We start from the raw sequence: 27,053 nt of genomic DNA on the forward strand, positions 1-27,053 counted from the left end.
TATAACTCGTTTGAAGTAATGGTGCTTCATATAACATTATCCAGAGAAACAAATGTTAATGATAAATTCCTTGTGATGTTTATACTGGCTACTGTAAACAGGCCACCAGGGCACCATACAGACTTTATTAAAGAGTTCTGTGATTTTACATCCGAGTTAGTTCTGGCTGCAGATTTTAATAGTTGGTGATTTTAATATCCATGTTGATAATGAAAAAGATGCACTGGGATCAGCATTTATAGATATTCTGAACTCTATTGGGGTTAGACAACAGGTTTTGGGACCTACTTATTGTCAAAATCATACTCATATTCAAATAGCCAAAATTTTAAATTCTGCTTCTTGTTTCAAGTATGGTAGAACCATCACTAACCCTAACACTACCACAAAAGACTGCTTTTTAAGTTATCTTCCTGATGTATCGAATTCCTTAGCATATGCAAAACCTCAGAACAACTTAAGGAAAACCAATCTGACACCATGGTATAATAAGCATACTCGCAACCTAAAGAGCAGCCCGAAAAATGGAGCGCAGCTGGAGGAAAATAAAACTAAAGGTATTTCGTATTGCTTGGCGGCAAAGTAACCTATCCTAAAGAAAAGCATTAAAACCGGCTAGAACTGATGACTTTTCATCTCTTTTAGAAGAAAACAAACATAACCCCAGGTATGTTGCCTAAAAATCCTTTAACAGATTTGGATATTAGAAGCATATTAGTATGTTATGTGTAAGCCAGGTTAAAGAGATGGGTTGTTAATTTAGATTTAAACTGCAAGAGTGTGTCCGCCTACCGAACAATGTTAGGTAGGTTATTCCAGAGTTTAGGCGGCAAATAGGAAAAGGATCTGCCTCCCACAGTTGATTTTGATATTCTAGGTATTATCAAATTGCCTGAGTTTTGAAAACACAGCGGTCGTGGAGGATTATAATGTAACAAGAGCTCATTCAAATACTGAGGTGCTAAACCATTCAGGGCTTTATAAGTAATAAGCAATATTTAAAAATCTATACAATGTTTGACAGGGAGCTAGTGCAGTGTTGACAGGACTGGGCTAATATGGTCATACTTCCTGGTTCTAGTATGAACTCTTGCTGCTACATTTTGTACTAGCTTAGTTTGTTTACTAAGCTATTGGGGAAGTTGTGGCCTAATGGTTAGAGGGTTGGACTCCCAATCGAAGGGTTGTGAGTTCTAGTCTCGGGCCTGACGGAATTTTGGGTGGGGGGAGTGCATGAACAGTTCTCTCTCCACCTTCAATACCATGACTTAGGTGCCCTTGAGCAAGGCATCGATCCCCCAACTGCTCCCCGGGCGCTGCAGCATAAATGGCTGCCCACTGCTCCGGGTGTGTGCCCACAGTGTGTGTGTGTGTGTTCACTGCTCTGTGTGTGTGCATTTCGGATGAGTTAAATGCAGAGCACAAATTCTGAGTATGGGTCACCATACTTGGCTGAATGTCACTTTCACTAAGTGTGCAAAACAACCACCCAATGAAGCATTATAAATGCATGGATTAGTATTTCTTCATTTGACATTGAGAGCATAGGCCGTAATGTATATATATTTTTGAGATGGGAAAGCTTTTACAATTTTTTTTTTGTAGTTTTACAAATGCTAGAAACATGGGTTTCTAAGGAAAGATTGCTATCAAATAGAACACTTAGGTTTCTAACTGATGATGAACAATTGACAAAGCAGCCATCAAGTCTTAGACCGTGTTCTAGGTTATTACATACAGAGTTTTTAGGTCCTATAATTAACATTAACTTAGCAGTAAGAAATTACTCGTCATGCAGTTTTTTATATTGACTATGCAATCCATTCGTTTTTCAAATTGGTGTGTTTAACCGGGCCGCAAAGAAATATAGAGCTGAGTATCATCAGCATAACAGTGAAAACTGTGAAGAGTAGCAGCCCTAGTACTGAGTCTTGAGGTACTCCATACTGCACATACTGCATACTGTGACCGATATGACACCTCTTCATTCACAGCTACGAATTGATGGTGGCCATACAAGTACTATTTAAACCATTCTAATGCACTTCCATTAATGCCAACAAAGTGTTTAAGACTATGCAAAAGAATGTTGTGGTCAATAGTGGCAATAATGCAGCACTAAGATCCAATAGGACTAATAGAGAGATACAACCATGATCAGATGATAAGAGCAGGTAAATTCCTATCAATAGAATCTAATCAACCTCTTAACTAATGACTAGTGTAAATTGAAAACTCATGTTAATATTAAAACTTAACGCAGAGCTCTACCATGCAATTGTGAATCTGGTCAATCTCGATTAACAATTGTTTACAAAAGACGCGCTTGGGGTTGATCATGGGCCAGCCTCAGTGTGACAGTGTGTAGTATTAAAAGGCCGAAACACTCTATGATCCTTAACTACACTGCTGAAGAGGTTATCGTGGACATTTCCCTCAATCTAGCTGATTTGAGGTAGCAGGAAAGAATAATGTGGGGCATCACACTGCTACCAGACCTCCCTCCTAGAAGTTTCAAATGATGGTTATTTAAATTATATTATATTTGTGCTTCTCCAAATATGTCTGACAAGACTATATAGTTTTATCATGATATTGTCACTAATAAACAGCTGTATCTAATGTTTAAAATCAGCTTTCTTGACAGCTTAATCAAAAATGCGGACTCCTGGTCAAATGAAATTTCTGGGGATTAAAGTGTATTTTTCATATATTAAACCCTGTTTTCTGATACCTGTTGGATAAATGTTCCATTGGTAAAATAAGTTTGCTTATGTTAGCTTACTAATGTTAATATTACTCTACTAATCTTTAATACATTACTATTAAAGACTATAAGGTAACCCTAACCCTACCCCTACCCCTACCCTACCCTACCCCTACCCCTATATCTAACCCTAACCCTAACTGTAACCCTAACCTGGTCCTACCCCTACCCCTACCCCTACCCTACCCTACCCTACCCTACCCTAACCCACCCTAACCCCCTAACCCTATCAAAACCTTAACTGACCTAACCCTAACCTAGCACTAATCCACACTCTTATCCTAACCCTCATGAAATGATGGGCAGGACATAGCCTTGATTAATTTCTGGTTGCCTCAATGGTAGAGTGATGGGCTTTGGATGGGGGGACCCAGGTTCGTCTCCCGATCATTGCAGGGTTGTATTTTCAATTGTTTTATAAAAGGAAAGAAACTAGCCCTGAACTGATTCACACTCTAATCCAAATCCTCATAGAATGAAGGGCAGGAAATAGCCCTCACTTAAGGAGACAGCATTGTGTGTGGCTGGTTGGATCAGTGGTAGAGTGATGGACTTAGGATAAGGGGAAACAGGTTTGTGTCCCGATCATTGCAGGGTTCTGTTTTCTATTGTTTTATGAAGTTTTTCTGTCGTCACCATGGATGAGGTTAATAGGACAAGGTATGGGGTCCATGAAAGAGACAAGGGATTTTTGGGCAAAGGTTTATGACATCTGACGGTTATCCTGGAAAGGATGATGTCTGTTCAGTTCTAAAATGCATGAACTTTGAAGAGGGGTGGACTGGTAGAAGCTTGGTGTTCAGAAATGTGCATCCGCCAGTCTCACATTCTCGGCCAAAAAAGGGTTGAGCAGGAGGTTTTAAGTTTGGTATTGGGCTTTGGACAAGACTTTTTTTCAGGTGACCTGGCTACCTTGCGGTGTTAACGAAGGGTCACTTGCACGGTGAGTATCCAGCCTCCCTGGGTCCACTTGGACAGCACGCAGGGCAGGTGGCCTGGGGCTAACAGGTCTTAATTGGAGCCCAGTCTTCTATTGGGAAGAATCATTTGAATAGTACATTGGTTGCACCAGGGGTGGGGGAGGCGGATATATAGGGCATTAGGCCTAGTGGAAGAGTCCAGTTCAGGATTTTCTTGCCTTGATTGGTAAAGTCAGGACAGATTTTCTCTGTGTTGTAGATATTGTATTTGAGATGGCGGAAGACCTTGAGTTTCGGAGGTTGGTGAAGAGCCTTAATAGGTTCTTGACCCTCTATGACCACCAAATGGTTTATTTTTATTTATTTATTTTTTTTGCAATGCCAAAAACTGGTTTCATACAGGGGTGGACATTTTACATGGGCACTACTGTGATGCCCTGGAGGGGGGCAGGGTGGAATTACAGGAGGCCTCAGGGAGGCATTGGAGGGAGGCATGGCAGGTGGCGATGAGGTGGGCCCGTAAGGACCTAAAGACGGTCACTGAATCAACCCTGGCCCGAGCAATGGTGGAGGTGGAGGGGATCATGGAGGGGAAGGGTATCGAACAGGGACCAGGAGGGAAGGAGAAGGAAGGGGAAGGGGTCACAGCAGGGGCAACGCCAGTAAGCATTCTAACTGGAGCATGGTCCCCAGTAGGCCCGTGGTTATCCTGGGGGATTTCAAATGTGGGACGGTTTGTGCCCATAGAGAATGAAAGGGTAGAAGTGCACTGTTATCCTGGAGGGAACCTGGCCCAGGCACTTAATGTGGTCAAACGTAGGACCCCAGTGTCGGACCAGGTCAGGAAGGTGGTTCTGGCATTTGGTTTAAATAACCGGGAGGATGGGAACCAGGCCTCAGTAAAGAAGGCCATCCAGCAGAGGCAGGTGGAGAACTTGCACATGATTAACGAGTGTATCGAGGAGGTGGGCCAGGGTATCCCACTGCTAACCAGGGAAAGATTTAAAACGGAGGGGGACAAGGTCCACTGGAAGGAACAAACAGCGGTGGCCATGTTCCGGCACTGGCTAGATTATATTGCAGCGGATTAAAAAGTGGGATTCTCAGTTGGAGAGAATTTTCTTCCTTTTTTTTGAGGTTTTGATTTGGTTCATGGAGTGTTTTGGCTTTATATATTTAAGAAGTTGGTCCAAGGAAAGGACTTTTTTTTGTTGGTTGTTGTGGTTGGGTTAAAAAATTAAAATTTTCCGGGGGGAAAAAAATAAAAGTTGGCAGGGGATGCGATGATGTTCCAGGGAAAAGAACAAAACTGATTTTTGTGACAATCCTGGGTTCTGATGCTCCCTATATAAAGTAAAAAAGGAACTTGATAAGAGACGTAACCCCAGTTGTTTTAAGCGGGTAGTACCTCATAGTAGGAGACGTCTGAAGTAGTCCAAAGTTGAACTAAGGTCAAACAGTTGAACGAAAGGTTAGAGTTAGTCCTGAACCCGCCCACATCCTAACCTTAACCCTCATAGTATGATGGGCGGGAATAGCCCTGAACCTACCTCCACCCTAAACTTAACCCTCATAGGATGGTGGGCAGGAAATAGCCCTGAACCTACCTCCACCCTAACCTTAACCCTCATAGGATGGTGGGCAGGAAATAGCCTTAAACTGATCAGCACTCTAATTTGAACCCTAGTGGCAGGGACGGCAGGAGGTGGCCCTGAACCAGCCCACACTCTAACACTAGATTGAAGGGCGGGAGTTAGTCCTGAACTCACCCTAACCTTAACCCTCATAGGAGGGCATTTTAATTTTAACCTGGATAAAGGCGGGGACAGGAGGTAGCCCTGGGGGTGATTGACACTCTAATTTTAGTCTTGGTAAGATATAGGGGAGGAAATAACCCTTAAAAGTTTTTAAAAAGAAAAGGACAGGGAATGGTCCTTTGGCAGTGTTGGGAGAAGATTTGTGTAAGCCTGGATGGCTTGGTGGTAGAGTGATGGCCTTTGGTGTAGGGGACCGGGGTTCGAGTCCCGATCGGTGCAGGTTTTCTTGGGGGCTGGTCAGTTGATCCGCTGGTTGTTGGGTCTGAATGTGATAAAAAGAACGAAATGGTGTCAATACGGGAGAGTCGAGCGAAGGGACCGGTTGTTTGGTGGTAATCTTTATGGCCTTAGGGTTAGGGTTAGGGTTAGGTTAGGGTTAGGGTATATAGGGTAAAATGCGAAATTGGGTTAGGGTTAGGTTAGAGGGTTAGGTTAGGTTAGAGTTAGGTTAGGGTTAGGTATATAGATAAAAACGAGTTTCACCCTCATTAATTCCACCCTCGTTAGCATATGCGATCTGATTGGCCAAAGCTTACCTGTCCGTATCTTTTGAAGCGTAGGTCCGATGTGCACATAACTGGTATCGTTGGATTCAGAAGGCGGCCTTCTTTCAGGTAGCGTGGATCTATGGAAGAAAGGATGTCGTTTTCAAATCCAATGTGACCGTACATCAGTCTAAAGCGTGACAAAAAGGAAGCCAGTCATCGATAAAAACAAGAAATACATCCAAACGAAATAACCCGTGAAATCATTTGTCTTTTTAGGAACAAGGTATCACTAGCCTGAATAAAAATAGTTTTCCAGCCAGTTCGTGTGCGTCTGTGTGTTTTGACTGCATATGCGTGTGAGTGTGCACACGTGCGTGTGAGTGTGCACAGGAGTGTATGTGTGTGTTTGTGAAAGAGAGAGAGAGTGCATCATTAAAATTAGACTGGAAAGATGTCTTTGAGTGAAGTCATCCGCTCAAGAGCTCCGCCTGGAGTGTCAAATCCTGCTAAAATATTGGAATCCTAATCAGTTTTTTACACATGGCTATTCACAGTTTTATCCAGGAGAGGGCGACCGAGAAGCCAAGGGTTATATCCTGGAGAATATGATATTAGTTTTATGATATTTCTGTACAGAATTTGATGAAGCGTCTGGTTGATAAAGGTTTACAGAGTCTAGGGACTGGCACGTTTAAAAACGGTGGGGCCAGGGGTCAGTGGGTTACGGTCAGTGGGGCTAAGGCTAGCAGTTTTGTTTGGGGCTAAGGCTAGCAGTTTTGAGGGTTAAGGTTTAGGGGCTAGTTTGGGGTCAGTTGCAGCTAGGTATATAGATAAAAACGAGTTTCACCCTCATTAATTCCACCCTCGTTAGCATATGCGATCTGATTGGCCAAAGCTTACCTGTCCGTATCTTTTGAAGCGTAGGTCCGATGTGCACATAACTGGTATCGTTGGATTCAGAAGGCGGCCTTCTTTCAGGTAGCGTGGATCTATGGAAGAAAGGATGTCGTTTTCAAATCCAATGTGACCGTACATCAGTCTAAAGCGTGACAAAAAGGAAGCCAGTCATCGATAAAAACAAGAAATACATCCAAACGAAATAACCCGTGAAATCATTTGTCTTTTTAGGAACAAGGTATCACTAGCCTGAATAAAAATAGTTTTCCAGCCAGTTCGTGTGCGTCTGTGTGTTTTGACTGCATATGCGTGTGAGTGTGCACACGTGCGTGTGAGTGTGCACAGGAGTGTATGTGTGTGTTTGTGAAAGAGAGAGAGAGTGCATCATTAAAATTAGACTGGAAAGATGTCTTTGAGTGAAGTCATCCGCTCAAGAGCTCCGCCTGGAGTGTCAAATCCTGCTAAAATATTGGAATCCTAATCAGTTTTTTACACATGGCTATTCACAGTTTTATCCAGGAGAGGGCGACCGAGAAGCCAAGGGTTATATCCTGGAGAATATGATATTAGTTTTATGATATTTCTGTACAGAATTTGATGAAGCGTCTGGTTGATAAAGGTTTACAGAGTCTAGGGACTGGCACGTTTAAAAACGGTGGGGCCAGGGGTCAGTGGGTTACGGTCAGTGGGGCTAAGGCTAGCAGTTTTGTTTGGGGCTAAGGCTAGCAGTTTTGAGGGTTAAGGTTTAGGGGCTAGTTTGGGGTCAGTTGCAGCTAGGTATATAGATAAAAACGAGTTTCACCCTCATTAATTCCACCCTCGTTAGCATATGCGATCTGATTGGCCAAAGCTTACCTGTCCGTATCTTTTGAAGCGTAGGTCCGATGTGCACATAACTGGTATCGTTGGATTCAGAAGGCGGCCTTCTTTCAGGTAGCGTGGATCTATGGAAGAAAGGATGTCGTTTTCAAATCCAATGTGACCGTACATCAGTCTAAAGCGTGACAAAAAGGAAGCCAGTCATCGATAAAAACAAGAAATACATCCAAACGAAATAACCCGTGAAATCATTTGTCTTTTTAGGAACAAGGTATCACTAGCCTGAATAAAAATAGTTTTCCAGCCAGTTCGTGTGCGTCTGTGTGTTTTGACTGCATATGCGTGTGAGTGTGCACACGTGCGTGTGAGTGTGCACAGGAGTGTATGTGTGTGTTTGTGAAAGAGAGAGAGAGTGCATCATTAAAATTAGACTGGAAAGATGTCTTTGAGTGAAGTCATCCGCTCAAGAGCTCCGCCTGGAGTGTCAAATCCTGCTAAAATATTGGAATCCTAATCAGTTTTTTACACATGGCTATTCACAGTTTTATCCAGGAGAGGGCGACCGAGAAGCCAAGGGTTATATCCTGGAGAATATGATATTAGTTTTATGATATTTCTGTACAGAATTTGATGAAGCGTCTGGTTGATAAAGGTTTACAGAGTCTAGGGACTGGCACGTTTAAAAACGGTGGGGCCAGGGGTCAGTGGGTTACGGTCAGTGGGGCTAAGGCTAGCAGTTTTGTTTGGGGCTAAGGCTAGCAGTTTTGAGGGTTAAGGTTTAGGGGCTAGTTTGGGGTCAGTTGCAGCTAGGTATATAGATAAAAACGAGTTTCACCCTCATTAATTCCACCCTCGTTAGCATATGCGATCTGATTGGCCAAAGCTTACCTGTCCGTATCTTTTGAAGCGTAGGTCCGATGTGCACATAACTGGTATCGTTGGATTCAGAAGGCGGCCTTCTTTCAGGTAGCGTGGATCTATGGAAGAAAGGATGTCGTTTTCAAATCCAATGTGACCGTACATCAGTCTAAAGCGTGACAAAAAGGAAGCCAGTCATCGATAAAAACAAGAAATACATCCAAACGAAATAACCCGTGAAATCATTTGTCTTTTTAGGAACAAGGTATCACTAGCCTGAATAAAAATAGTTTTCCAGCCAGTTCGTGTGCGTCTGTGTGTTTTGACTGCATATGCGTGTGAGTGTGCACACGTGCGTGTGAGTGTGCACAGGAGTGTATGTGTGTGTTTGTGAAAGAGAGAGAGAGTGCATCATTAAAATTAGACTGGAAAGATGTCTTTGAGTGAAGTCATCCGCTCAAGAGCTCCGCCTGGAGTGTCAAATCCTGCTAAAATATTGGAATCCTAATCAGTTTTTTACACATGGCTATTCACAGTTTTATCCAGGAGAGGGCGACCGAGAAGCCAAGGGTTATATCCTGGAGAATATGATATTAGTTTTATGATATTTCTGTACAGAATTTGATGAAGCGTCTGGTTGATAAAGGTTTACAGAGTCTAGGGACTGGCACGTTTAAAAACGGTGGGGCCAGGGGTCAGTGGGTTACGGTCAGTGGGGCTAAGGCTAGCAGTTTTGTTTGGGGCTAAGGCTAGCAGTTTTGAGGGTTAAGGTTTAGGGGCTAGTTTGGGGTCAGTTGCAGCTAGGTATATAGATAAAAACGAGTTTCACCCTCATTAATTCCACCCTCGTTAGCATATGCGATCTGATTGGCCAAAGCTTACCTGTCCGTATCTTTTGAAGCGTAGGTCCGATGTGCACATAACTGGTATCGTTGGATTCAGAAGGCGGCCTTCTTTCAGGTAGCGTGGATCTATGGAAGAAAGGATGTCGTTTTCAAATCCAATGTGACCGTACATCAGTCTAAAGCGTGACAAAAAGGAAGCCAGTCATCGATAAAAACAAGAAATACATCCAAACGAAATAACCCGTGAAATCATTTGTCTTTTTAGGAACAAGGTATCACTAGCCTGAATAAAAATAGTTTTCCAGCCAGTTCGTGTGCGTCTGTGTGTTTTGACTGCATATGCGTGTGAGTGTGCACAGGAGTGTATGTGTGTGTTTGTGAAAGAGAGAGAGAGTGCATCATTAAAATTAGACTGGAAAGATGTCTTTGAGTGAAGTCATCCGCTCAAGAGCTCCGCCTGGAGTGTCAAATCCTGCTAAAATATTGGAATCCTAATCAGTTTTTTACACATGGCTATTCACAGTTTTATCCAGGAGAGGGCGACCGAGAAGCCAAGGGTTATATCCTGGAGAATATGATATTAGTTTTATGATATTTCTGTACAGAATTTGATGAAGCGTCTGGTTGATAAAGGTTTACAGAGTCTAGGGACTGGCACGTTTAAAAACGGTGGGGCCAGGGGTCAGTGGGTTACGGTCAGTGGGGCTAAGGCTAGCAGTTTTGTTTGGGGCTAAGGCTAGCAGTTTTGAGGGTTAAGGTTTAGGGGCTAGTTTGGGGTCAGTTGCAGCTAGGTATATAGATAAAAACGAGTTTCACCCTCATTAATTCCACCCTCGTTAGCATATGCGATCTGATTGGCCAAAGCTTACCTGTCCGTATCTTTTGAAGCGTAGGTCCGATGTGCACATAACTGGTATCGTTGGATTCAGAAGGCGGCCTTCTTTCAGGTAGCGTGGATCTATGGAAGAAAGGATGTCGTTTTCAAATCCAATGTGACCGTACATCAGTCTAAAGCGTGACAAAAAGGAAGCCAGTCATCGATAAAAACAAGAAATACATCCAAACGAAATAACCCGTGAAATCATTTGTCTTTTTAGGAACAAGGTATCACTAGCCTGAATAAAAATAGTTTTCCAGCCAGTTCGTGTGCGTCTGTGTGTTTTGACTGCATATGCGTGTGAGTGTGCACAGGAGTGTATGTGTGTGTTTGTGAAAGAGAGAGAGAGTGCATCATTAAAATTAGACTGGAAAGATGTCTTTGAGTGAAGTCATCCGCTCAAGAGCTCCGCCTGGAGTGTCAAATCCTGCTAAAATATTGGAATCCTAATCAGTTTTTTACACATGGCTATTCACAGTTTTATCCAGGAGAGGGCGACCGAGAAGCCAAGGGTTATATCCTGGAGAATATGATATTAGTTTTATGATATTTCTGTACAGAATTTGATGAAGCGTCTGGTTGATAAAGGTTTACAGAGTCTAGGGACTGGCACGTTTAAAAACGGTGGGGCCAGGGGTCAGTGGGTTACGGTCAGTGGGGCTAAGGCTAGCAGTTTTGTTTGGGGCTAAGGCTAGCAGTTTTGAGGGTTAAGGTTTAGGGGCTAGTTTGGGGTCAGTTGCAGCTAGGTATATAGATAAAAACGAGTTTCACCCTCATTAATTCCACCCTCGTTAGCATATGCGATCTGATTGGCCAAAGCTTACCTGTCCGTATCTTTTGAAGCGTAGGTCCGATGTGCACATAACTGGTATCGTTGGATTCAGAAGGCGGCCTTCTTTCAGGTAGCGTGGATCTATGGAAGAAAGGATGTCGTTTTCAAATCCAATGTGACCGTACATCAGTCTAAAGCGTGACAAAAAGGAAGCCAGTCATCGATAAAAACAAGAAATACATCCAAACGAAATAACCCGTGAAATCATTTGTCTTTTTAGGAACAAGGTATCACTAGCCTGAATAAAAATAGTTTTCCAGCCAGTTCGTGTGCGTCTGTGTGTTTTGACTGCATATGCGTGTGAGTGTGCACAGGAGTGTATGTGTGTGTTTGTGAAAGAGAGAGAGAGTGCATCATTAAAATTAGACTGGAAAGATGTCTTTGAGTGAAGTCATCCGCTCAAGAGCTCCGCCTGGAGTGTCAAATCCTGCTAAAATATTGGAATCCTAATCAGTTTTTTACACATGGCTATTCACAGTTTTATCCAGGAGAGGGCGACCGAGAAGCCAAGGGTTATATCCTGGAGAATATGATATTAGTTTTATGATATTTCTGTACAGAATTTGATGAAGCGTCTGGTTGATAAAGGTTTACAGAGTCTAGGGACTGGCACGTTTAAAAACGGTGGGGCCAGGGGTCAGTGGGTTACGGTCAGTGGGGCTAAGGCTAGCAGTTTTGTTTGGGGCTAAGGCTAGCAGTTTTGAGGGTTAAGGTTTAGGGGCTAGTTTGGGGTCAGTTGCAGCTAGGTATATAGATAAAAACGAGTTTCACCCTCATTAATTCCACCCTCGTTAGCATATGCGATCTGATTGGCCAAAGCTTACCTGTCCGTATCTTTTGAAGCGTAGGTCCGATGTGCACATAACTGGTATCGTTGGATTCAGAAGGCGGCCTTCTTTCAGGTAGCGTGGATCTATGGAAGAAAGGATGTCGTTTTCAAATCCAATGTGACCGTACATCAGTCTAAAGCGTGACAAAAAGGAAGCCAGTCATCGATAAAAACAAGAAATACATCCAAACGAAATAACCCGTGAAATCATTTGTCTTTTTAGGAACAAGGTATCACTAGCCTGAATAAAAATAGTTTTCCAGCCAGTTCGTGTGCGTCTGTGTGTTTTGACTGCATATGCGTGTGAGTGTGCACACGTGCGTGTGAGTGTGCACAGGAGTGTATGTGTGTGTTTGTGAAAGAGAGAGAGAGTGCATCATTAAAATTAGACTGGAAAGATGTCTTTGAGTGAAGTCATCCGCTCAAGAGCTCCGCCTGGAGTGTCAAATCCTGCTAAAATATTGGAATCCTAATCAGTTTTTTACACATGGCTATTCACAGTTTTATCCAGGAGAGGGCGACCGAGAAGCCAAGGGTTATATCCTGGAGAATATGATATTAGTTTTATGATATTTCTGTACAGAATTTGATGAAGCGTCTGGTTGATAAAGGTTTACAGAGTCTAGGGACTGGCACGTTTAAAAACGGTGGGGCCAGGGGTCAGTGGGTTACGGTCAGTGGGGCTAAGGCTAGCAGTTTTGTTTGGGGCTAAGGCTAGCAGTTTTGAGGGTTAAGGTTTAGGGGCTAGTTTGGGGTCAGTTGCAGCTAGGTATATAGATAAAAACGAGTTTCACCCTCATTAATTCCACCCTCGTTAGCATATGCGATCTGATTGGCCAAAGCTTACCTGTCCGTATCTTTTGAAGCGTAGGTCCGATGTGCACATAACTGGTATCGTTGGATTCAGAAGGCGGCCTTCTTTCAGGTAGCGTGGATCTATGGAAGAAAGGATGTCGTTTTCAAATCCAATGTGACCGTACATCAGTCTAAAGCGTGACAAAAAGGAAGCCAGTCATCGATAAAAACAAGAAATACATCCAAACGAAATAACCCGTGAAATCATTTGTCTTTTTAGGAACAAGGTATCACTAGCCTGAATAAAAATAGTTTTCCAGCCAGTTCGTGTGCGTCTGTGTGTTTTGACTGCATATGCGTGTGAGTGTGCACAGGAGTGTATGTGTGTGTTTGTGAAAGAGAGAGAGAGTGCATCATTAAAATTAGACTGGAAAGATGTCTTTGAGTGAAGTCATCCGCTCAAGAGCTCCGCCTGGAGTGTCAAATCCTGCTAAAATATTGGAATCCTAATCAGTTTTTTACACATGGCTATTCACAGTTTTATCCAGGAGAGGGCGACCGAGAAGCCAAGGGTTATATCCTGGAGAATATGATATTAGTTTTATGATATTTCTGTACAGAATTTGATGAAGCGTCTGGTTGATAAAGGTTTACAGAGTCTAGGGACTGGCACGTTTAAAAACGGTGGGGCCAGGGGTCAGTGGGTTACGGTCAGTGGGGCTAAGGCTAGCAGTTTTGTTTGGGGCTAAGGCTAGCAGTTTTGAGGGTTAAGGTTTAGGGGCTAGTTTGGGGTCAGTTGCAGCTAGGTATATAGATAAAAACGAGTTTCACCCTCATTAATTCCACCCTCGTTAGCATATGCGATCTGATTGGCCAAAGCTTACCTGTCCGTATCTTTTGAAGCGTAGGTCCGATGTGCACATAACTGGTATCGTTGGATTCAGAAGGCGGCCTTCTTTCAGGTAGCGTGGATCTATGGAAGAAAGGATGTCGTTTTCAAATCCAATGTGACCGTACATCAGTCTAAAGCGTGACAAAAAGGAAGCCAGTCATCGATAAAAACAAGAAATACATCCAAACGAAATAACCCGTGAAATCATTTGTCTTTTTAGGAACAAGGTATCACTAGCCTGAATAAAAATAGTTTTCCAGCCAGTTCGTGTGCGTCTGTGTGTTTTGACTGCATATGCGTGTGAGTGTGCACAGGAGTGTATGTGTGTGTTTGTGAAAGAGAGAGAGAGTGCATCATTAAAATTAGACTGGAAAGATGTCTTTGAGTGAAGTCATCCGCTCAAGAGCTCCGCCTGGAGTGTCAAATCCTGCTAAAATATTGGAATCCTAATCAGTTTTTTACACATGGCTATTCACAGTTTTATCCAGGAGAGGGCGACCGAGAAGCCAAGGGTTATATCCTGGAGAATATGATATTAGTTTTATGATATTTCTGTACAGAATTTGATGAAGCGTCTGGTTGATAAAGGTTTACAGAGTCTAGGGACTGGCACGTTTAAAAACGGTGGGGCCAGGGGTCAGTGGGTTACGGTCAGTGGGGCTAAGGCTAGCAGTTTTGTTTGGGGCTAAGGCTAGCAGTTTTGAGGGTTAAGGTTTAGGGGCTAGTTTGGGGTCAGTTGCAGCTAGGTATATAGATAAAAACGAGTTTCACCCTCATTAATTCCACCCTCGTTAGCATATGCGATCTGATTGGCCAAAGCTTACCTGTCCGTATCTTTTGAAGCGTAGGTCCGATGTGCACATAACTGGTATCGTTGGATTCAGAAGGCGGCCTTCTTTCAGGTAGCGTGGATCTATGGAAGAAAGGATGTCGTTTTCAAATCCAATGTGACCGTACATCAGTCTAAAGCGTGACAAAAAGGAAGCCAGTCATCGATAAAAACAAGAAATACATCCAAACGAAATAACCCGTGAAATCATTTGTCTTTTTAGGAACAAGGTATCACTAGCCTGAATAAAAATAGTTTTCCAGCCAGTTCGTGTGCGTCTGTGTGTTTTGACTGCATATGCGTGTGAGTGTGCACACGTGCGTGTGAGTGTGCACAGGAGTGTATGTGTGTGTTTGTGAAAGAGAGAGAGAGTGCATCATTAAAATTAGACTGGAAAGATGTCTTTGAGTGAAGTCATCCGCTCAAGAGCTCCGCCTGGAGTGTCAAATCCTGCTAAAATATTGGAATCCTAATCAGTTTTTTACACATGGCTATTCACAGTTTTATCCAGGAGAGGGCGACCGAGAAGCCAAGGGTTATATCCTGGAGAATATGATATTAGTTTTATGATATTTCTGTACAGAATTTGATGAAGCGTCTGGTTGATAAAGGTTTACAGAGTCTAGGGACTGGCACGTTTAAAAACGGTGGGGCCAGGGGTCAGTGGGTTACGGTCAGTGGGGCTAAGGCTAGCAGTTTTGTTTGGGGCTAAGGCTAGCAGTTTTGAGGGTTAAGGTTTAGGGGCTAGTTTGGGGTCAGTTGCAGCTAGGTATATAGATAAAAACGAGTTTCACCCTCATTAATTCCACCCTCGTTAGCATATGCGATCTGATTGGCCAAAGCTTACCTGTCCGTATCTTTTGAAGCGTAGGTCCGATGTGCACATAACTGGTATCGTTGGATTCAGAAGGCGGCCTTCTTTCAGGTAGCGTGGATCTATGGAAGAAAGGATGTCGTTTTCAAATCCAATGTGACCGTACATCAGTCTAAAGCGTGACAAAAAGGAAGCCAGTCATCGATAAAAACAAGAAATACATCCAAACGAAATAACCCGTGAAATCATTTGTCTTTTTAGGAACAAGGTATCACTAGCCTGAATAAAAATAGTTTTCCAGCCAGTTCGTGTGCGTCTGTGTGTTTTGACTGCATATGCGTGTGAGTGTGCACACGTGCGTGTGAGTGTGCACAGGAGTGTATGTGTGTGTTTGTGAAAGAGAGAGAGAGTGCATCATTAAAATTAGACTGGAAAGATGTCTTTGAGTGAAGTCATCCGCTCAAGAGCTCCGCCTGGAGTGTCAAATCCTGCTAAAATATTGGAATCCTAATCAGTTTTTTACACATGGCTATTCACAGTTTTATCCAGGAGAGGGCGACCGAGAAGCCAAGGGTTATATCCTGGAGAATATGATATTAGTTTTATGATATTTCTGTACAGAATTTGATGAAGCGTCTGGTTGATAAAGGTTTACAGAGTCTAGGGACTGGCACGTTTAAAAACGGTGGGGCCAGGGGTCAGTGGGTTACGGTCAGTGGGGCTAAGGCTAGCAGTTTTGTTTGGGGCTAAGGCTAGCAGTTTTGAGGGTTAAGGTTTAGGGGCTAGTTTGGGGTCAGTTGCAGCTAGGTATATAGATAAAAACGAGTTTCACCCTCATTAATTCCACCCTCGTTAGCATATGCGATCTGATTGGCCAAAGCTTACCTGTCCGTATCTTTTGAAGCGTAGGTCCGATGTGCACATAACTGGTATCGTTGGATTCAGAAGGCGGCCTTCTTTCAGGTAGCGTGGATCTATGGAAGAAAGGATGTCGTTTTCAAATCCAATGTGACCGTACATCAGTCTAAAGCGTGACAAAAAGGAAGCCAGTCATCGATAAAAACAAGAAATACATCCAAACGAAATAACCCGTGAAATCATTTGTCTTTTTAGGAACAAGGTATCACTAGCCTGAATAAAAATAGTTTTCCAGCCAGTTCGTGTGCGTCTGTGTGTTTTGACTGCATATGCGTGTGAGTGTGCACAGGAGTGTATGTGTGTGTTTGTGAAAGAGAGAGAGAGTGCATCATTAAAATTAGACTGGAAAGATGTCTTTGAGTGAAGTCATCCGCTCAAGAGCTCCGCCTGGAGTGTCAAATCCTGCTAAAATATTGGAATCCTAATCAGTTTTTTACACATGGCTATTCACAGTTTTATCCAGGAGAGGGCGACCGAGAAGCCAAGGGTTATATCCTGGAGAATATGATATTAGTTTTATGATATTTCTGTACAGAATTTGATGAAGCGTCTGGTTGATAAAGGTTTACAGAGTCTAGGGACTGGCACGTTTAAAAACGGTGGGGCCAGGGGTCAGTGGGTTACGGTCAGTGGGGCTAAGGCTAGCAGTTTTGTTTGGGGCTAAGGCTAGCAGTTTTGAGGGTTAAGGTTTAGGGGCTAGTTTGGGGTCAGTTGCAGCTAGGTATATAGATAAAAACGAGTTTCACCCTCATTAATTCCACCCTCGTTAGCATATGCGATCTGATTGGCCAAAGCTTACCTGTCCGTATCTTTTGAAGCGTAGGTCCGATGTGCACATAACTGGTATCGTTGGATTCAGAAGGCGGCCTTCTTTCAGGTAGCGTGGATCTATGGAAGAAAGGATGTCGTTTTCAAATCCAATGTGACCGTACATCAGTCTAAAGCGTGACAAAAAGGAAGCCAGTCATCGATAAAAACAAGAAATACATCCAAACGAAATAACCCGTGAAATCATTTGTCTTTTTAGGAACAAGGTATCACTAGCCTGAATAAAAATAGTTTTCCAGCCAGTTCGTGTGCATCTGTGTGTTTTGACTGCATATGCGTGTGAGTGTGCACAGGAGTGTATGTGTGTGTTTGTGAAAGAGAGAGAGAGTGCATCATTAAAATTAGACTGGAAAGATGTCTTTGAGTGAAGTCATCCGCTCAAGAGCTCCGCCTGGAGTGTCAAATCCTGCTAAAATATTGGAATCCTAATCAGTTTTTTACACATGGCTATTCACAGTTTTATCCAGGAGAGGGCGACCGAGAAGCCAAGGGTTATATCCTGGAGAATATGATATTAGTTTTATGATATTTCTGTACAGAATTTGATGAAGCGTCTGGTTGATAAAGGTTTACAGAGTCTAGGGACTGGCACGTTTAAAAACGGTGGGGCCAGGGGTCAGTGGGTTACGGTCAGTGGGGCCAAGGCTAGCAGTTTTGTTTGGGGCTAAGGCTAGCAGTTTTGAGGGTTAAGGTTTAGGGGCTAGTTTGGGGTCAGTTGCAGCTAGGTATATAGATAAAAACGAGTTTCACCCTCATTAATTCCACCCTCGTTAGCATATGCGATCTGATTGGCCAAAGCTTACCTGTCCGTATCTTTTGAAGCGTAGGTCCGATGTGCACATAACTGGTATCGTTGGATTCAGAAGGCGGCCTTCTTTCAGGTAGCGTGGATCTATGGAAGAAAGGATGTCGTTTTCAAATCCAATGTGACCGTACATCAGTCTAAAGCGTGACAAAAAGGAAGCCAGTCATCGATAAAAACAAGAAATACATCCAAACGAAATAACCCGTGAAATCATTTGTCTTTTTAGGAACAAGGTATCACTAGCCTGAATAAAAATAGTTTTCCAGCCAGTTCGTGTGCGTCTGTGTGTTTTGACTGCATATGCGTGTGAGTGTGCACACGTGCGTGTGAGTGTGCACAGGAGTGTATGTGTGTGTTTGTGAAAGAGAGAGAGAGTGCATCATTAAAATTAGACTGGAAAGATGTCTTTGAGTGAAGTCATCCGCTCAAGAGCTCCGCCTGGAGTGTCAAATCCTGCTAAAATATTGGAATCCTAATCAGTTTTTTACACATGGCTATTCACAGTTTTATCCAGGAGAGGGCGACCGAGAAGCCAAGGGTTATATCCTGGAGAATATGATATTAGTTTTATGATATTTCTGTACAGAATTTGATGAAGCGTCTGGTTGATAAAGGTTTACAGAGTCTAGGGACTGGCACGTTTAAAAACGGTGGGGCCAGGGGTCAGTGGGGCTAAGGCTAGCAGTTTTGTTTGGGGCTAAGGCTAGCAGTTTTGAGGGTTAAGGTTTAGGGGCTAGTTTGGGGTCAGTTGCAGCTAGGTATATAGATAAAAACGAGTTTCACCCTCATTAATTCCACCCTCGTTAGCATATGCGATCTGATTGGCCAAAGCTTACCTGTCCGTATCTTTTGAAGCGTAGGTCCGATGTGCACATAACTGGTATCGTTGGATTCAGAAGGCGGCCTTCTTTCAGGTAGCGTGGATCTATGGAAGAAAGGATGTCGTTTTCAAATCCAATGTGACCGTACATCAGTCTAAAGCGTGACAAAAAGGAAGCCAGTCATCGATAAAAACAAGAAATACATCCAAACGAAATAACCCGTGAAATCATTTGTCTTTTTAGGAACAAGGTATCACTAGCCTGAATAAAAATAGTTTTCCAGCCAGTTCGTGTGCGTCTGTGTGTTTTGACTGCATATGCGTGTGAGTGTGCACACGTGCGTGTGAGTGTGCACAGGAGTGTATGTGTGTGTTTGTGAAAGAGAGAGAGAGTGCATCATTAAAATTAGACTGGAAAGATGTCTTTGAGTGAAGTCATCCGCTCAAGAGCTCCGCCTGGAGTGTCAAATCCTGCTAAAATATTGGAATCCTAATCAGTTTTTTACACATGGCTATTCACAGTTTTATCCAGGAGAGGGCGACCGAGAAGCCAAGGGTTATATCCTGGAGAATATGATATTAGTTTTATGATATTTCTGTACAGAATTTGATGAAGCGTCTGGTTGATAAAGGTTTACAGAGTCTAGGGACTGGCACGTTTAAAAACGGTGGGGCCAGGGGTCAGTGGGTTACGGTCAGTGGGGCTAAGGCTAGCAGTTTTGTTTGGGGCTAAGGCTAGCAGTTTTGAGGGTTAAGGTTTAGGGGCTAGTTTGGGGTCAGTTGCAGCTAGGTATATAGATAAAAACGAGTTTCACCCTCATTAATTCCACCCTCGTTAGCATATGCGATCTGATTGGCCAAAGCTTACCTGTCCGTATCTTTTGAAGCGTAGGTCCGATGTGCACATAACTGGTATCGTTGGATTCAGAAGGCGGCCTTCTTTCAGGTAGCGTGGATCTATGGAAGAAAGGATGTCGTTTTCAAATCCAATGTGACCGTACATCAGTCTAAAGCGTGACAAAAAGGAAGCCAGTCATCGATAAAAACAAGAAATACATCCAAACGAAATAACCCGTGAAATCATTTGTCTTTTTAGGAACAAGGTATCACTAGCCTGAATAAAAATAGTTTTCCAGCCAGTTCGTGTGCGTCTGTGTGTTTTGACTGCATATGCGTGTGAGTGTGCACACGTGCGTGTGAGTGTGCACAGGAGTGTATGTGTGTGTTTGTGAAAGAGAGAGAGAGTGCATCATTAAAATTAGACTGGAAAGATGTCTTTGAGTGAAGTCATCCGCTCAAGAGCTCCGCCTGGAGTGTCAAATCCTGCTAAAATATTGGAATCCTAATCAGTTTTTTACACATGGCTATTCACAGTTTTATCCAGGAGAGGGCGACCGAGAAGCCAAGGGTTATATCCTGGAGAATATGATATTAGTTTTATGATATTTCTGTACAGAATTTGATGAAGCGTCTGGTTGATAAAGGTTTACAGAGTCTAGGGACTGGCACGTTTAAAAACGGTGGGGCCAGGGGTCAGTGGGTTACGGTCAGTGGGGCTAAGGCTAGCAGTTTTGTTTGGGGCTAAGGCTAGCAGTTTTGAGGGTTAAGGTTTAGGGGCTAGTTTGGGGTCAGTTGCAGCTAGGTATATAGATAAAAACGAGTTTCACCCTCATTAATTCCACCCTCGTTAGCATATGCGATCTGATTGGCCAAAGCTTACCTGTCCGTATCTTTTGAAGCGTAGGTCCGATGTGCACATAACTGGTATCGTTGGATTCAGAAGGCGGCCTTCTTTCAGGTAGCGTGGATCTATGGAAGAAAGGATGTCGTTTTCAAATCCAATGTGACCGTACATCAGTCTAAAGCGTGACAAAAAGGAAGCCAGTCATCGATAAAAACAAGAAATACATCCAAACGAAATAACCCGTGAAATCATTTGTCTTTTTAGGAACAAGGTATCACTAGCCTGAATAAAAATAGTTTTCCAGCCAGTTCGTGTGCGTCTGTGTGTTTTGACTGCATATGCGTGTGAGTGTGCACAGGAGTGTATGTGTGTGTTTGTGAAAGAGAGAGAGAGTGCATCATTAAAATTAGACTGGAAAGATGTCTTTGAGTGAAGTCATCCGCTCAAGAGCTCCGCCTGGAGTGTCAAATCCTGCTAAAATATTGGAATCCTAATCAGTTTTTTACACATGGCTATTCACAGTTTTATCCAGGAGAGGGCGACCGAGAAGCCAAGGGTTATATCCTGGAGAATATGATATTAGTTTTATGATATTTCTGTACAGAATTTGATGAAGCGTCTGGTTGATAAAGGTTTACAGAGTCTAGGGACTGGCACGTTTAAAAACGGTGGGGCCAGGGGTCAGTGGGTTACGGTCAGTGGGGCTAAGGCTAGCAGTTTTGTTTGGGGCTAAGGCTAGCAGTTTTGAGGGTTAAGGTTTAGGGGCTAGTTTGGGGTCAGTTGCAGCTAGGTATATAGATAAAAACGAGTTTCACCCTCATTAATTCCACCCTCGTTAGCATATGCGATCTGATTGGCCAAAGCTTACCTGTCCGTATCTTTTGAAGCGTAGGTCCGATGTGCACATAACTGGTATCGTTGGATTCAGAAGGCGGCCTTCTTTCAGGTAGCGTGGATCTATGGAAGAAAGGATGTCGTTTTCAAATCCAATGTGACCGTACATCAGTCTAAAGCGTGACAAAAAGGAAGCCAGTCATCGATAAAAACAAGAAATACATCCAAACGAAATAACCCGTGAAATCATTTGTCTTTTTAGGAACAAGGTATCACTAGCCTGAATAAAAATAGTTTTCCAGCCAGTTCGTGTGCGTCTGTGTGTTTTGACTGCATATGCGTGTGAGTGTGCACAGGAGTGTATGTGTGTGTTTGTGAAAGAGAGAGAGAGTGCATCATTAAAATTAGACTGGAAAGATGTCTTTGAGTGAAGTCATCCGCTCAAGAGCTCCGCCTGGAGTGTCAAATCCTGCTAAAATATTGGAATCCTAATCAGTTTTTTACACATGGCTATTCACAGTTTTATCCAGGAGAGGGCGACCGAGAAGCCAAGGGTTATATCCTGGAGAATATGATATTAGTTTTATGATATTTCTGTACAGAATTTGATGAAGCGTCTGGTTGATAAAGGTTTACAGAGTCTAGGGACTGGCACGTTTAAAAACGGTGGGGCCAGGGGTCAGTGGGTTACGGTCAGTGGGGCTAAGGCTAGCAGTTTTGTTTGGGGCTAAGGCTAGCAGTTTTGAGGGTTAAGGTTTAGGGGCTAGTTTGGGGTCAGTTGCAGCTAGGTATATAGATAAAAACGAGTTTCACCCTCATTAATTCCACCCTCGTTAGCATATGCGATCTGATTGGCCAAAGCTTACCTGTCCGTATCTTTTGAAGCGTAGGTCCGATGTGCACATAACTGGTATCGTTGGATTCAGAAGGCGGCCTTCTTTCAGGTAGCGTGGTTCTATGGAAGAAAGGATGTCGTTTTCAAATCCAATGTGACCGTACATCAGTCTAAAGCGTGACAAAAAGGAAGCCAGTCATCGATAAAAACAAGAAATACATCCAAACGAAATAACCCGTGAAATCATTTGTCTTTTTAGGAACAAGGTATCACTAGCCTGAATAAAAATAGTTTTCCAGCCAGTTCGTGTGCGTCTGTGTGTTTTGACTGCATATGCGTGTGAGTGTGCACACGTGCGTGTGAGTGTGCACAGGAGTGTATGTGTGTGTTTGTGAAAGAGAGAGAGAGTGCATCATTAAAATTAGACTGGAAAGATGTCTTTGAGTGAAGTCATCCGCTCAAGAGCTCCGCCTGGAGTGTCAAATCCTGCTAAAATATTGGAATCCTAATCAGTTTTTTACACATGGCTATTCACAGTTTTATCCAGGAGAGGGCGACCGAGAAGCCAAGGGTTATATCCTGGAGAATATGATATTAGTTTTATGATATTTCTGTACAGAATTTGATGAAGCGTCTGGTTGATAAAGGTTTACAGAGTCTAGGGACTGGCACGTTTAAAAACGGTGGGGCCAGGGGTCAGTGGGTTACGGTCAGTGGGGCTAAGGCTAGCAGTTTTGTTTGGGGCTAAGGCTAGCAGTTTTGAGGGTTAAGGTTTAGGGGCTAGTTTGGGGTCAGTTGCAGCTAGGTATATAGATAAAAACGAGTTTCACCCTCATTAATTCCACCCTCGTTAGCATATGCGATCTGATTGGCCAAAGCTTACCTGTCCGTATCTTTTGAAGCGTAGGTCCGATGTGCACATAACTGGTATCGTTGGATTCAGAAGGCGGCCTTCTTTCAGGTAGCGTGGATCTATGGAAGAAAGGATGTCGTTTTCAAATCCAATGTGACCGTACATCAGTCTAAAGCGTGACAAAAAGGAAGCCAGTCATCGATAAAAACAAGAAATACATCCAAACGAAATAACCCGTGAAATCATTTGTCTTTTTAGGAACAAGGTATCACTAGCCTGAATAAAAATAGTTTTCCAGCCAGTTCGTGTGCGTCTGTGTGTTTTGACTGCATATGCGTGTGAGTGTGCACAGGAGTGTATGTGTGTGTTTGTGAAAGAGAGAGAGAGTGCATCATTAAAATTAGACTGGAAAGATGTCTTTGAGTGAAGTCATCCGCTCAAGAGCTCCGCCTGGAGTGTCAAATCCTGCTAAAATATTGGAATCCTAATCAGTTTTTTACACATGGCTATTCACAGTTTTATCCAGGAGAGGGCGACCGAGAAGCCAAGGGTTATATCCTGGAGAATATGATATTAGTTTTATGATATTTCTGTACAGAATTTGATGAAGCGTCTGGTTGATAAAGGTTTACAGAGTCTAGGGACTGGCACGTTTAAAAACGGTGGGGCCAGGGGTCAGTGGGTTACGGTCAGTGGGGCTAAGGCTAGCAGTTTTGTTTGGGGCTAAGGCTAGCAGTTTTGAGGGTTAAGGTTTAGGGGCTAGTTTGGGGTCAGTTGCAGCTAGGTATATAGATAAAAACGAGTTTCACCCTCATTAATTCCACCCTCGTTAGCATATGCGATCTGATTGGCCAAAGCTTACCTGTCCGTATCTTTTGAAGCGTAGGTCCGATGTGCACATAACTGGTATCGTTGGATTCAGAAGGCGGCCTTCTTTCAGGTAGCGTGGATCTATGGAAGAAAGGATGTCGTTTTCAAATCCAATGTGACCGTACATCAGTCTAAAGCGTGACAAAAAGGAAGCCAGTCATCGATAAAAACAAGAAATACATCCAAACGAAATAACCCGTGAAATCATTTGTCTTTTTAGGAACAAGGTATCACTAGCCTGAATAAAAATAGTTTTCCAGCCAGTTCGTGTGCGTCTGTGTGTTTTGACTGCATATGCGTGTGAGTGTGCACACGTGCGTGTGAGTGTGCACAGGAGTGTATGTGTGTGTTTGTGAAAGAGAGAGAGAGTGCATCATTAAAATTAGACTGGAAAGATGTCTTTGAGTGAAGTCATCCGCTCAAGAGCTCCGCCTGGAGTGTCAAATCCTGCTAAAATATTGGAATCCTAATCAGTTTTTTACACATGGCTATTCACAGTTTTATCCAGGAGAGGGCGACCGAGAAGCCAAGGGTTATATCCTGGAGAATATGATATTAGTTTTATGATATTTCTGTACAGAATTTGATGAAGCGTCTGGTTGATAAAGGTTTACAGAGTCTAGGGACTGGCACGTTTAAAAACGGTGGGGCCAGGGGTCAGTGGGGCTAAGGCTAGCAGTTTTGTTTGGGGCTAAGGCTAGCAGTTTTGAGGGTTAAGGTTTAGGGGCTAGTTTGGGGTCAGTTGCAGCTAGGTATATAGATAAAAACGAGTTTCACCCTCATTAATTCCACCCTCGTTAGCATATGCGATCTGATTGGCCAAAGCTTACCTGTCCGTATCTTTTGAAGCGTAGGTCCGATGTGCACATAACTGGTATCGTTGGATTCAGAAGGCGGCCTTCTTTCAGGTAGCGTGGATCTATGGAAGAAAGGATGTCGTTTTCAAATCCAATGTGACCGTACATCAGTCTAAAGCGTGACAAAAAGGAAGCCAGTCATCGATAAAAACAAGAAATACATCCAAACGAAATAACCCGTGAAATCATTTGTCTTTTTAGGAACAAGGTATCACTAGCCTGAATAAAAATAGTTTTCCAGCCAGTTCGTGTGCGTCTGTGTGTTTTGACTGCATATGCGTGTGAGTGTGCACACGTGCGTGTGAGTGTGCACAGGAGTGTATGTGTGTGTTTGTGAAAGAGAGAGAGAGTGCATCATTAAAATTAGACTGGAAAGATGTCTTTGAGTGAAGTCATCCGCTCAAGAGCTCCGCCTGGAGTGTCAAATCCTGCTAAAATATTGGAATCCTAATCAGTTTTTTACACATGGCTATTCACAGTTTTATCCAGGAGAGGGCGACCGAGAAGCCAAGGGTTATATCCTGGAGAATATGATATTAGTTTTATGATATTTCTGTACAGAATTTGATGAAGCGTCTGGTTGATAAAGGTTTACAGAGTCTAGGGACTGGCACGTTTAAAAACGGTGGGGCCAGGGGTCAGTGGGTTACGGTCAGTGGGGCTAAGGCTAGCAGTTTTGTTTGGGGCTAAGGCTAGCAGTTTTGAGGGTTAAGGTTTAGGGGCTAGTTTGGGGTCAGTTGCAGCTAGGTATATAGATAAAAACGAGTTTCACCCTCATTAATTCCACCCTCGTTAGCATATGCGATCTGATTGGCCAAAGCTTACCTGTCCGTATCTTTTGAAGCGTAGGTCCGATGTGCACATAACTGGTATCGTTGGATTCAGAAGGCGGCCTTCTTTCAGGTAGCGTGGATCTATGGAAGAAAGGATGTCGTTTTCAAATCCAATGTGACCGTACATCAGTCTAAAGCGTGACAAAAAGGAAGCCAGTCATCGATAAAAACAAGAAATACATCCAAACGAAATAACCCGTGAAATCATTTGTCTTTTTAGGAACAAGGTATCACTAGCCTGAATAAAAATAGTTTTCCAGCCAGTTCGTGTGCGTCTGTGTGTTTTGACTGCATATGCGTGTGAGTGTGCACACGTGCGTGTGAGTGTGCACAGGAGTGTATGTGTGTGTTTGTGAAAGAGAGAGAGAGTGCATCATTAAAATTAGACTGGAAAGATGTCTTTGAGTGAAGTCATCCGCTCAAGAGCTCCGCCTGGAGTGTCAAATCCTGCTAAAATATTGGAATCCTAATCAGTTTTTTACACATGGCTATTCACAGTTTTATCCAGGAGAGGGCGACCGAGAAGCCAAGGGTTATATCCTGGAGAATATGATATTAGTTTTATGATATTTCTGTACAGAATTTGATGAAGCGTCTGGTTGATAAAGGTTTACAGAGTCTAGGGACTGGCACGTTTAAAAACGGTGGGGCCAGGGGTCAGTGGGTTACGGTCAGTGGGGCTAAGGCTAGCAGTTTTGTTTGGGGCTAAGGCTAGCAGTTTTGAGGGTTAAGGTTTAGGGGCTAGTTTGGGGTCAGTTGCAGCTAGGTATATAGATAAAAACGAGTTTCACCCTCATTAATTCCACCCTCGTTAGCATATGCGATCTGATTGGCCAAAGCTTACCTGTCCGTATCTTTTGAAGCGTAGGTCCGATGTGCACATAACTGGTATCGTTGGATTCAGAAGGCGGCCTTCTTTCAGGTAGCGTGGATCTATGGAAGAAAGGATGTCGTTTTCAAATCCAATGTGACCGTACATCAGTCTAAAGCGTGACAAAAAGGAAGCCAGTCATCGATAAAAACAAGAAATACATCCAAACGAAATAACCCGTGAAATCATTTGTCTTTTTAGGAACAAGGTATCACTAGCCTGAATAAAAATAGTTTTCCAGCCAGTTCGTGTGCGTCTGTGTGTTTTGACTGCATATGCGTGTGAGTGTGCACACGTGCGTGTGAGTGTGCACAGGAGTGTATGTGTGTGTTTGTGAAAGAGAGAGAGAGTGCATCATTAAAATTAGACTGGAAAGATGTCTTTGAGTGAAGTCATCCGCTCAAGAGCTCCGCCTGGAGTGTCAAATCCTGCTAAAATATTGGAATCCTAATCAGTTTTTTACACATGGCTATTCACAGTTTTATCCAGGAGAGGGCGACCGAGAAGCCAAGGGTTATATCCTGGAGAATATGATATTAGTTTTATGATATTTCTGTACAGAATTTGATGAAGCGTCTGGTTGATAAAGGTTTACAGAGTCTAGGGACTGGCACGTTTAAAAACGGTGGGGCCAGGGGTCAGTGGGTTACGGTCAGTGGGGCTAAGGCTAGCAGTTTTGTTTGGGGCTAAGGCTAGCAGTTTTGAGGGTTAAGGTTTAGGGGCTAGTTTGGGGTCAGTTGCAGCTAGGTATATAGATAAAAACGAG

General features: G+C 43.2%; 1 protein-coding gene across 1 annotated transcript in view; it reads left to right on the plus strand.

Moving 5' to 3' along the window:
- Nucleotides 1-4,193: 4,193 nt before the first annotated feature.
- The window catches only part of LOC128023121 (collagen alpha-1(VII) chain), a gene marked incomplete at its 3' end in the record, with an annotated part of 68,404 nt that continues 45,544 nt past the window's right edge, over nt 4,194-27,053 (plus strand). Inside the window, exon 1 of the mRNA XM_052610641.1 lies at nt 4,194-4,662. Within this exon, the coding sequence (XP_052466601.1) occupies nt 4,194-4,662 (469 nt within the window). The remainder of the gene's footprint in view (nt 4,663-27,053) is intronic.

Source organism: Carassius gibelio, chromosome A2 (genome assembly GCF_023724105.1).
Source record: "Carassius gibelio isolate Cgi1373 ecotype wild population from Czech Republic chromosome A2, carGib1.2-hapl.c, whole genome shotgun sequence".
NCBI lineage: Eukaryota > Metazoa > Chordata > Actinopteri > Cypriniformes > Cyprinidae > Carassius > Carassius gibelio.